Source organism: Argopecten irradians, chromosome 1 (assembly GCF_041381155.1).
Source record: "Argopecten irradians isolate NY chromosome 1, Ai_NY, whole genome shotgun sequence".
Classification (NCBI taxonomy): Eukaryota; Metazoa; Mollusca; class Bivalvia; order Pectinida; family Pectinidae; genus Argopecten; species Argopecten irradians.
In genome coordinates, this window is record NC_091134.1 from 28,656,230 (window position 1) to 28,669,711 (window position 13,482).

Below are 13,482 nucleotides of genomic sequence, written 5' to 3' on the forward strand. Positions count from 1 at the left end.
CCCAATATTGGCCCGATGTTTGTAATGGTCGTACGGTCGGGTGACCGCTGGCAGTCGGTGTACTATCAATGGCCCAATATTGGCCAGATATTGGTAATGGTCGAACGGTCGGGTGACCGCTGGCAGTCGGTGTGCTATCAATGTCCCAATATTGGCCAGATGTTGGTAATGGTCGTGCGGTCGGGTGACCGCTGGCAGTCGGTGTGCTATCAATGTCCCAATATTGGCCCGAAGTTGGGTAATGGTCGTACGGTCGGGTGACCGCTGGCAGTCGGTATACTATCAATGGCCCAATATTGGCCCGATGTAGTACGAACAACGGTTTGGATTATAAAGTTGGCCCATTATTGGCCCGACATTATACGCCCAATGGTTGGCCTACTTACATTTGTAAAATGTTATCCCAACATTGGCAAATTGGCCAATTCCCAATACAGTTTCATTAGGCCAATGCGTTTTAAGACGATGTGTGACAGAAAAAACTGAAATAAAATAATCAAAAAGAAACAATAATGTTATGTACTAGAATCGTATTTGCTAGAATTTATCAAATAATCGTGATTTGATTTATGATTTCTACCGTAAATAAGTAAAACTAAATGAAAATGTTTTTCTTTATTTTTTATTTTATTTTTTATCTGTCTTCTCTGTATGTATTTGCGAGATTCATTATTGAATAAAAACAATTTGTATCTTTGACTCAGTCTTCTGGTCATACTTATACCATTACGTGAACAAGGATTTAAAAGTGAGTCTTATTTCCGCTGACCGGCACTATCCTTGATCCCCATCTGGTATGAGTCACGTGACCATTCCCGCCAAAAGCATCCGCATTCTTTTGTCGCTGGACCACACTCTATAGCTAGTTGACCAGGAGTTGACCAGCACATATAAATTCATATTAATTGAGGTTTCCTGATATATAGGAATAATTACTTTAAGAATACCACCAAATTTTAAGTTTAGTTAGTTTTGTTATAATATATTATTTAATGATCAGTAATAATGATATTAGATCTGTTAAAATGTTGTACGTTTCTTTATTTGGTCTATATATAACATTGCTGTCCATTTCTGATGTACAAATTGTTTGGCATGCGTTTATAGTTTCCATTTCCATGTTCAAACTAAATGCTTTGCTTGTTTCTTAACTGGATAGTTAATATTTCTAAAAAGCATTTATTTGCCTACCATATATGTATATGATGTGTTACCAATACACGTTGTGTAATGGTGATGGCGGAAATTAGCGAGGTGTCAATTATTTGTGGTTTGACTCACAGTAACTTTCTCCAGAAAGAACGATTTAGAGCGTGCAAGTTTCAAAACAAAATGTATAATTTTGTCAATTACTCAGTATCATCCGGGTGGTAAACAATGATAAGGGACCAAACTCTGCTACCACGTGTATCCAAACCATATGGTATACACTGTAGAAGATTAACATCCACAGACATAATAGCATTATTGCATAAGTGGTATAATAAGTATATGATATAGTAATAAAGAAGTACTTTTTTTATAGAATAAGAGCAAATTTACAATCATACATCAGTCCAGCATATTCCTTTTGTTATAGAAATATAATTAATGTTGCTGTAATCAGGCTGCATACGATCAAACCTAATTTAGACAATCAACTAAACAACTGAAGAGTTATATAATTATATACAAGCTATTGGGATTACAATTTTGAATACATGATCTAATTCTGAAATGGTTGTGATGTGTAGAATAGATTACACTCCCTTCACAACATTCGTCTGTAACACGAAACTACAATCACATTCCTTGTTTCTCTTCCGGTCCATCCTAAACACTGACCACTAGTCTCCCTCTAGGCACTTGGTAAGAAGGTTATAGATAACAAAACTATAGCATCATCTGATTGTGCTGGAAATCCCTCGAGTATGTGCAAATTTGCTGCTTGGATACAGATATTACACAAAATTGTATTTAGAAATTGGAGAGAACAATTGAAGCAACAAGGGAGTCATGACTAATAAGTTAATAAATAAATTAGTTTTAGTTTACAATAATTTAATGTTTCAGGAAGTAATTGTCACATATTTCTAACCTGCCAACAGTTGGTGGTGACTGTGTCACTAACTGCACTTGCCGGATTCGAACAACAATTTTGCAAAGTTGTTTAATTGGCAAGAAAAGGGCACAAAATGGGCCTTTTCAAGCCTCATTCTGTGCAGTCGTCACAAGTAAGTATGAAATTGGTCATTGTATAATGCCAATTAAGGTAAGACATTGGTAGAAAATAACTTAATCATAATGCAAAGTAATTAATTATTAGATATCAAAATACAGTACTTATACGGTACGATAAGTTAGTTGCATTTTTTAAGCAAAGCTTAGCTATATGTTGGCAGAGAATGAAAATTAAGTTCAGATATAAATATAGAAATGTAGAATTTAAGACCTGTATTTTTTGGCATATCCTTACAAGATTTTAATACATTTCAATAATGTATTCATTTTAGGCTCGAGCCGGCTAAACCAGAGGGGACTATAGTGTTTGTTCCCGTCTGTCTGTCTTTTCCGTCCGTCCGTCCGTCGGCCTGTCTGTCTGTATGTCTGTATGTCCGAATTTGGTTTCCAGATAATAACTTGAGAACAAACTGATGGATTTTGATCAAGCTTCATACAATGGTAGCATATGGGAAAATACAGCTTGGGATTGAATTTGGGGTCAAAAGGTCAACTACAAAGATCTCTGTTAATACTAAAAATATATCGTTTCACAAAATATTAGTTTCCAGACGATAACTTGTGTAAATATCAACGCACTTTGATCAAACTTCACACAATGGTCGCATATGAGAGAAATTGGGAGTCAAAAAGGTCAACTACAAAGTTCATTGTTACTAAAAATAAATTGTTTCATAAAGTATTAGTTTCCAGACGATAACTTGAGAAAACATCAACGGATTTTAATCACACTTCACACAATGGCCGCATATGGGAGAATATGGGGTCAAAAGTTTTTTTTTTTTTTTTTTTTTTTATTTATTAATTAACGTCCTTTTAACAGTTATGGTCATGTAAGGACGGCCTCCCATGTATACGGTGTGTTGCGTGTATGTTGTGCGAGGTGCGTGTTTTGGGAGACTGCGGTATATTCATGTTGTGTCTTCTTGTATAATGGAACTGTTGCCCTTTTTATGGTGCTATGTCACTGAATCATGCCCCCCGAAGACACCAAGCAACACACTCCACCCGGTCACATTATACTGACAACGGGCGAACCAATCGCCCAACTCCCTGCATGCTGAGCGCTAAACAGGAGCAGAAACTACCCCTTTTATAGACTTTGGTGTGTCTCGGCCAGGGGACAGAACCCAGAGCCTTCCTCACAGGGGCGAATGCTCAACGCAAAGCCAAAAGTGAGGCGGTGCCAAGGGAGGCATTATGAAGCATAAAGTCAGTTAGGAAGAAGAGAAAAGATAAGATCCTAAATTTAGTCGCCTTTTACAACCATCAATAGGGGCAGCAGGTACAATTCTAACGCCCTACCTGCAGGACCAAGGGGGAGGGGGTCAATAAGTCACAGTTATTAAAAATAGATTGTTTCACAAAATATCAGTTTCCAAACGATAACTTGAGAACACATCAACGGAATGTGTTTAAATTTCATACAAAAGTAACATAGGAGATAACATAGAGCTTGGGAATGAATTTGGAGTCAAAAAGTCTACAACAAAGGTCACTGCTACTAAAAATAAATTGTTTCACAAAATAATAGTTTCAAGACGATAACGGATTTTGATCAAACTTCACACAATGGTCGCCTATGACAGAATTTGGGGTCAAAAGGTCAACTACAAAGGTCGCTGTTACTAAAAATAGATTGAATTACTTGAGAACACATCAACGGAGTGTGTTCAAATTTCATACAGTAGTAATATAGGAAAACGTAAATGTATTTTGATCAAACTTCACAAAAAGGTCGCATATGAGAAAATACAGCTTAGGATTTAATTTGGGTTCAAAAGGTCAACTACAAAGGTCACTGTTACTAAAAAAGATTGTTTCAAAAAGTTTAGTTTCCGGATAATAACTTGTAGGACACAACATCAACGGAATGTAGTTCAAACTTCAAACAATGAGAGCATAACTAAGCAATAATAATTTTCCTTAGTTAGAAAACTATTGATGGCAGGGGATCGTGTGTTGCTCTGCAACACTCTATGTAAGCTTGTTATACTAAGAAGTGCTTTTTAAAAGGATAATGAAAACAGAATGGCATCGGATGCCACAACAAGTGTGCTGAAAATTCACAACATCATTAAGCCTGGGTTTTGCAATTAAGAAGATAGAGGGAGTTTTAGGGAAGAAAAGAAAGGCAAAAACAAAACCGTTTGCCACTAGTTATAACATAGTAAAGACTTGTATAGAAAGTGGAGGATCCAAATTAAATTTAAGTAGTGTTATAAATAATTCTCTTAGTGACATTGGCTGGAATTCCTTTGGAATCAATATTTTTCATGTCTTATTAGAAATCTATGCATATCGAAGAGTTTAAGATTGCAAAGTTTCAATTGATCAATAGAATCAATGTATTATAATTTTTTGAAATAACCTATTCCGCTGTGGAATGGGTTGTATTTACTCAGGAGCCATGGGATTTCATGGGATTAATGAGAGAGATATTTTCTAAGCTTAAAATACATTAATGCTTATACAGTATTTAGCATTTGGCCAATATTTGGCCAACATTGGCATGCTATCTGAGAAATAAATATATATATATATGTTTGCGGAAAGTGAAAGTTGGTCGCCAATGCGATAAATACTACAGTATTCGTTCTACCACAACAGGTGAGTGTTATTCAACTCTCAGGGTATCAAATTACAATTGGTTTATACCACACGTAATAATTGGCTGACGCTTTGACAGAACTACTTTTCATTAGTGTCACTTGTTCATTTGTCGACGTCATCAAGAACCGACCGACGTCATATTGGTATCGTCTGACTAACACTTGATGTATATTTGTGGCGTTGAAAAGATCTAGCCGAAATACTGATAAGTAAGTTAAATATGACAAATTTTGATCGGACCTGAACAAAAAGTTTGATGATCATTAGGTCAGACTTTATAGGACAAAACTTACTGTTCTCCAGGTCAGACTTTGATTCCAGAATGAACATCCTTCCTCCAAACTGAACAGTACTCCTCCAATTGGCGCACCAAAAGCAGCTTTAAATAATAATAATAATATGGTTTCTGTTTTGAGGTTTTTTATATCATTATTATCATTATTTTCTTTCGGTGAAAGCACGCGTTAGTTTAACTACTTATATTGACAATAGGAAGTGGTAAAATTATAATCCTTAATAGGGTATCATTTGGCCAAGGAAAGCATAGCTTTTTACCATACACAGTGGCAGCAATTGAAACCAAATAAAATTCTGACGAATTCTACAGATGGTCTACACACGCATTTTCTTCCACAAATCAAAACAGCTGCAAACAATTTTTTGTAAACTTAAACTATCCTGATTGATTAAATGTACAAAAGCGGTCATACAAATGAAATACATGTATAAAATGCAATTTAAAACCATACACTTACCCGCTACGCCCGCCGCGGCTCCACCGGATACGAAATCCCGCTTGTCCCTGTAAGATATGAGGCAAAGAATAGTCCTGAGTACCATTTCATGAAAAATCAGAACTTTTGCTTAATTCAGAGTTTTCATGTTCGTAAGTTACGTCAAAAACTTTGCGTAACTTAATGCCAACTTCACCTTGTTGAAACTAACGAATAAAATTAAATTGTATACTATTATGTAATTTTTAAATAAAAACACATTTTGATGTCTATTTTAAGAGAACAAGGTTTCTGTTTCGGATCTGTATGCATTTTATGAAATTCTGAAATTATGCCATCCCCATCATTTAATTCATTAGAAATCTTAAAATCCTGAATATTTGTAATACCTCGTGAATGTGACTTTGAAACGGTAATGTACAACACTGAATCTTGGTCAAACGTCCTGTTTTGTTGAAAGTTGTTCAACTCTTAATATGTGGAGGATTTACACTGAAGTATACCACTCCGACGTCTCAAACGACATAAAAAGCCAAAATCTTCCTTACTTTTACAGACATTTCCTCACTGGAAATTAAAAATATATCTTTTCAAAGATTTTGACTTAAAAAGTTCAAACGCTCAAGCTGTTAATGTATTTTCCGTGAAACTCGAATTCTTCTGCATCGTAAGTCTTCGAGTAATACGAGTCTGTTGTTTTGTATCAAAATGTATCGAAATGAAGCATTCATCCGGAGCTTGGCGCGATTTATACTTGTTTCTTAATCATCGTAACTTTTAATCAACAAAGAGTCCATGGCAAAAACTGTTGAGAACGCATTTAAAACTGATTCCCATCGACCTTTGCAGATTCAATATCAGCAATAACCCGTTTACAACATTAAGTGTTGTGCATGAATTACTGCGTCGAAAACGAAAACGCTAAATCAAACTACTGCTAAAATAAAACTACCGCTAAAATAAAACTAATGCTAATATAATACTACCACTAAAATAAACTTTCTGCTAAAATAAAACTACCGCTAAAAATATTACTACCGCAAAAATAATAATACAGCTAAAATAATAATACCGTTAAAATAAAACTACCGCTAAAATAAAACGCTGAAATAAAACTACCGCTAAAATAAACAGACTGCTAAAATAAAACATTGAAAAACACTAAAAAAAATGCCACTAAAAAACAGCCACTAAAATAAAACTTAAGTACCGCTAAAATTAAACTACCGCTTAATTAAATTACCACTAAAATAAAACGCTAAAATAAACTACCACTGAAATAGAACTACAGTACCGCTAAAATAGAACTACCACTAAAATAAAACTACCACTAAAATAAAACTACCGCTTAAATCAGCACGTTTACAGAAATGTATTAATGAGAGACTAGTTACTTACAAATCATGTGTGTGTTGTGTTTTTGAAAACAATGCCATTAGCTAAATAAGTTCAATCATTTTTTAGATCATAATGAGGAAAAACGGTATAAAGCTAGTATATTAATAATCCGAAATAAAAGGCCAAAATAAATTCAAAGTAAAATCAAAATCATTTCTATGGAATATATATTCAGCCACTATAGGGCCTTCTTCAGTCCGAAATAACACTAACACAACGTGTTCGTCTACATGTTTGTTTACATCTATTGTGTGCAGGTATATTTTTTAGATATATTTTAAGTTAAGAACTAAAGGCTTCAGTAAAGGGTATCTTTTTCCAACCACATTCTTCAGTCTACCATATGAATTTTACCTGTCTGTTCGGAAGAAGCTATACTTCTTCAGATTCACTCTCTTGAAGGCTATGCTTTGAAACTGAAAAAAGGAAGAAATTACTGGGGGCAAATTCGTAATCTTGCCTTAGTTTTTAGATTAAACACATTAAAATTTGTTTTTCACTTTACACGTAATACATATTCCAGTGTATATTGCTATTTTGTGATTGTTATGTAAAAGTGACATATGCGACACTTTTAAGCTACATGCGACACTTTTAAGCTACATAGTTGATGAGCTGCCGATAATGCACAGGATATTATGACATGCAGACAAAATAACTAGATAAGTATATTTTCCACATCTGTAAAACAAATACTGCCTAGATACCTACCTGAGGTACGCCAGCCCCTATGATAGCCCCACTGTGGATCATTGGCCCTTCCTTTCCGACAAACAATCCTCAAAGGAAAATTAAAAACTGTTTTACTTTCTCATATAATCGATAATATATTACGTACCGTATATAACAAATATAATATTATGATAGTTATGTCAGCCATGAAACTTAACTGCCACACGAGTAGCTTAGCGATGCGGTAACAGTAATATGGAGTTCATAATTGATATCAAGTCGGATGACCTTTTTATAGGACCAGAAGAAAACTGAAGAAGAAAACTTTGCATGACATTGACTGATTTCAAAAATCTAGGTCAAATATACGTACCTCCTGCCACACTGAACAGAACGCCTACACTCTTACTGACAAGTGTAAGAAGGCGTCCTACTCTAGGTACTTTAACACCATTCAGGTAACACTTTATTTCTGGGATTCCTGAGCCTCCAGCGATCGGCTTTAAACAATTAGTAGATAGCATGATTTATAGACCTTTACATATATAATGATATGTTTTATATCGATTCTTGTCGATTTTAACATACAGTTAGATTGAGACGACGTTAAACTGGTGTCTGTTAAACGTTGTTATCGTAACTGACATTTAAATCCTTAATTTCATTAAGAAAATTATCTATACCTTTCTCTTTTCTTCTCTTTTAACTCCGTATTAATGTTTATATTTTTTTTGAAAATCAAATAAAAAAAACATTTATTTTATTTCAAACGCGAAACATATACTGTAAACGTACTTATTTTAGCGGTAATTTTATTTTAGCAGTAGTTTTATTTTAGCAGTAGTTTTATTTTAGCGGTATTTTTATTTTAGCAGTAGTTTCATTTAAGCAGCATTTTATTTTAGCGGTAGTTTTATTTTAGCAATTTTCGCTCTGTATTTTAAGCGCTAATTTATGTTCACCGGTAATTTTTGTAAATGGTAATTGAAATCCCGAATTGCGCTAATTTATATCCACACTAATAAATCGTAACAGTATTTTCTCTTTTGTGCTAAACACTAACTGTGCTGAAATATGTACGTTTACAGGATATTAATAGATATACTTACCTCCAACACGACGAGACTGGACGCTACGATCACGAACCCAACATTGAATAGCAGCAGATATAAGAGGGAGATAACGAGGCATCCGTCATGAGAACACTGCAGAATAGCTAGTCACTGGTCAGGAATATATATTTAGCATATTTTGCAGGAATATGTTATTTCCAATAATTTGAGATTTTGTATTTACACATGTTCCGTTGTCACCAAGACATAAACTAGTTACTGTGGTGTTTCTGCTCTTTTCACGATCATTACTGTTACCAGGGCTCTTGTCATTATTGCTTGAAAGCTGATGAAATATACAACACTCGGCAGAAGGACAGAGCTCATTGTAAACACCATTTGTGAGTCACACGATCAATGCCTAAACAGCACATTGTTTATAACGGTGAGTTCTTCCAACAAAAACAAGGAGCAGCCACGACATCACCAGTGCTAAAATTAGTTGTCAACTTAAATATAGAATATTTTGAAAAGACGCCCTCGACACGGCTCAATACCCACCATTGCTTTGGTTTAGATATGTGGATGGCACTATGATCACACTCCATGAATACCATATCCACGAATTCTCTGAACATCTGAACCAATACGGCAATCATTGATTGTTACCTGCTTACCTCATAGATGTTTCTTGAAGTTGGCTCGATATTTATATAGCTGTATATATTACTATATGGTTTACGTTGACTCGATATTTAGCTGTTTACTACAATAGAGTTTACTTTGACTCGATATCGATATTTAGCTGTTTACTTTATTGTTTACTTTGAATCGATATTTAGCTGTTTACTTTAGGGTTTACTTTGACTCGATATTTAGCTGTTTACTATATGGTTTACTTTGAATCGATATTTAGCTGTTTACTTTATGGTTTACTTTGACTCGATATTTAGCTGTTTACTATATGGTTTACTTTGACTCGATATTTAGCTGTTTACTATATGGTTAACTTTGACTGCAGTGGTTTTTTTCACTTACAATTTTCAACAGCCCATGCCTTTTTAATTGGGAAAATAACTCGGAATTTGGAAGAAATAGGGAAAAAGCGTAAAAAATTTCAAAATCACTTGCCCCGGGTAAGTAGAGTCCATCAATTCACTTGCAATTACCCAAAATTAAATTCCACTTGCCCCCCCCCCCCCCCCCCCCCCAAAAAAAAAAAATACCATTTTTTCTTATCGTACTGTACTTTTTAGAATTATCTAATAAACATTTCTAATTCTATTTCACAAGATGTTTTCCTTCTATTATTAGAAGAAAAATAAAACAATTAATTTGAAACACTATTTGTATTTTTAAAACTTTTTTTTTGTTTCTCTATCATTTTTTTTTTAAATTCCTGAATTCCGGAAACCGGATTCCGGCTCCATTATTAGATTCCAAGTGCTACTTCCTACCTTGAACAGAGATCGTTTTTACACAAGAAAAACTCCTTGCTTATGTCGAAAAAATAATAATTAGACGACTAATAATGTATATTAACTCTGGAAACATTGTTGTATTACTTAAAAGCAGTTAACTATTATTTTTTATTAGCTTGAATGTCTGTAAAACGTCTCTGAACTGAAGGTCACCTAGCGACCTAGTTATGCTCATTTCGATTTTGTTTTCATTTTGTGAAATAAAAATTGTTTCTGATCCCAAATGTTTTGTTTTAAGTAATGTAGACTAGTCTATATTTACACATTTTAGGAATGAAAATCTGGTTCCAATCATCAACACAAATGTCATTGAATTTGATCAGTTTTTATTGGGAAATTTGACTTCAAAATTGGGAAAATAAGGCATTTTTTTGGCTAGGGGAAACAGCCAAAGTTCGGCTGTAGATTCGGCAAAAAAAAACCACTGTGACTCGATATTTAGCTGTTTACTATATGGTTTACATTGACTCGATATGTAGCTGTTTACTTTATGGTTTACTTTGATTCGATATGTAGCTGTTTACTATATGGTTTACTTTGACTCGATAACAAACATGTAGACGAACACGTTGTGTTAGAGTTATTTTGGAAATACTTTGAATTAATTTTGTCCTTTTATTTCGGATTATTAATATATTTAGCTGTTTCCTACATGCTTTTCTTCAGCTCGATATTCAGCTGGTTTTTTTATACATGTTTTCCTTCATCTCGACATTTAGCTGTTAACTACACGCTTTCCTTCATCTCGATATTTAGCTATTTACAACACGCTTTCCTTCATTTCGATATTTAGCTGTTTACTATATGGTTTACATTGACTCGATATTTAGCTATTTACTTTATGGTTTACTTTGACTCGATATTTAGCTGTTTACTTTATGGTTTACTTTGATTCGATATGTAGCTGTTTACTATATGGTTTACTTTGACTCGATAACAAACATGTAGACGAACACGTTGTGTTAGGGTTATTTTGGAAATACTTTGAATTAATTTTGTCCTTTTATTTCGGATTATTAATATATTTAGCTGTTTCCTACATGCTTTTCTTCAGCTCGATATTCAGCTGTTTTTTATACATGCTTTCCTTCATCTCGATATTTAGCTGTTTACTACATGTTTTCCTTCAGTTCGATATTTAGCTGTATACTACATGCTTTCCTTCACCTCGATATTTAGCTGTTTACTACATCCTTTCCTTCACTCACCTCGATCGATTTAGCTGTTTACTACATGCTTTCCTTCATCTCGATATTAAGCTGTTTACTACATGCTTTCCTTCATAGCTGTTTACTGTTTACTACATGCTTTCCTTCATCTCGATATTTAGCTGTTTACTACATGCTTTCCTTCATCTCGATATTTAGCTGTTTACTACATGCTTTCCTTCATTGCGATATTTAGCTGTTTACTACATGCTTTCCTTCATCTCGATATTTAGCTGTTTACTACATGCTTTCCTTCATCTCGATATTTAGCTGTTTACTACATGCTTTCCTTCATCGCGATATTTAGCTGTTTACTACATGCTTTCCTTCATTGCGATATTTAGCTGTTTACTACATGCTTTCCTTCATCTCGATATTTAGCTGTTTACTACATGCTTTCCTTCATCTCGATATTTAGCTGTTTACTACATGCTTTCCTTCATCTCGATATTTAGCTGTTTACTACATGCTTTCCTTCATCTCGATATTTAGCTGTTTACTACATGCTTTCCTTCATCTCGATATTTAGCTGTTTACTACATGCTTTCCTTCATCTCGATATTTAGCTGTTTACTACATGCTTTCCTTCATCTCGATATTTAGCTGTTTACTACATGCTTTTAGCTGTTTACTACATGCTTTCCTTCATCTCGATATTTAGCTGTTTACTACATGCTTTCCTTCATCTCGATATTTAGCTGTTTACTACATGCTTTCCTTCATCTCGATATTTAGGCTATTTACTACATGCTTTCCTTCATCTCGATATTTAGCTGTTTACTAATATTACATACTTTCCTTCATCTCGATATTAAGCTGTTTACTACATGTTTTCCTTCATCTCGATATTTAGCTGTTTACTACATACTTTCCTCTCATCTCGATATTTAGCTGTTTACTACATGCTTTCCTTCATCGCGATATTTAGCTGTTTACTACATGCTTTCCTTCATCTCGATATTAAGCTGTTTACTACATGCTTTCCTTCAGCTCGATATTTAGCTGTTTACTACATACTTTCCTTCACCTCGATATTTAGCTGTACATGCTTTCATTCATTGCGATATTTAGCTGTTTACTACATGCTTTCCTTCACCTCGATATTTAGCTGTTTACTACATGCTTTCCTTCATCTCGATATTTAGCTGTTTACTACATGCTTTCCTTCATTGCGATATTTAGCTGTTTACTACATGCTTTCCTTCATCTCGATATTTAGCTGTTTACTACATGCTTTCCTTCAGCTCGATATTTAGCTATTTACTACATGCTTTCCTTCATCTCGATATTTAGCTGTTTACTACATGCTTTCCTTCACCTCGATATTTAGCTGTTTACTACATACTTTCCTTCATCTCGATATTTAGTTGTTTACTGCATGTTTTCCATCACCTCGATATTTAGCTGTTTACTACATGCTTTCCTTCATCGCGATATTAAGCTGTTTACTACATGCTTTCCTTCATCTCGATATTAAGCTGTTTACTACATGCTTTCCTTCATCTCGATATTTAGCTGTTTACTACATGCTTTCCTTCATCTCGATATTTAGCTGTTTACTACATGCTTTCCTTCATCTCGATATTTAGCTGTTTACTACATGCTTTCCTTCATCTCGATATTTAGCTGTTTACTACATACTTTCCTTCATCTCGATATTTAGCTGTTTACTACATGCTTTCCTTCATCTCGATATTTAGCTGTTTACTACATGCTTTCCTTCATCTCGATATTTAGCTGTTTACTACATGCTTTCCTTCATCTCGATATTTAGCTGTTTACTACATGCTTTCCTTCATCTCGATATTTAGCTGTTTACTACATGCTTTCCTTCATTGCGATATTTAGCTGTTTACTACATGTTTTCCTTCATCTCGATATTTAGCTGTTTACTACATGCTTTCCTTCAGCTCGATATTTAGCTATTTACTACATGCTTTCCTTCATCTCGATATTTAGCTGTTTACTACATGCTTTCCTCCAGCTCGATATTAAGCTGTTTACTACATGCTTTCCTTCATATCGATATTTAGCTGTTTACTACATACTTTCCTTCATTTCGATATTTAGCTGTTACCTACATGCTTTCCTTCATCTCGATATT

General features: G+C 34.3%; 1 protein-coding gene across 1 annotated transcript in view; it reads right to left on the reverse strand.

The window, feature by feature from the left end:
• Nucleotides 1-13,482, reverse strand: part of LOC138323097 (H(+)/Cl(-) exchange transporter 6-like) — a 109,483-nt gene that overhangs the window by 75,670 nt on the left and 20,331 nt on the right. The window contains exons 6-11 of the mRNA XM_069267447.1: nt 8,747-8,853; nt 8,011-8,137; nt 7,677-7,744; nt 7,320-7,381; nt 5,589-5,635; nt 5,127-5,212 (exon numbers count right to left, since the gene is read on the reverse strand). Coding sequence (XP_069123548.1) covers nt 5,127-5,212; nt 5,589-5,635; nt 7,320-7,381; nt 7,677-7,744; nt 8,011-8,137; nt 8,747-8,853 — 497 coding nt within the window. The remainder of the gene's footprint in view (nt 1-5,126; nt 5,213-5,588; nt 5,636-7,319; nt 7,382-7,676; nt 7,745-8,010; nt 8,138-8,746; nt 8,854-13,482) is intronic.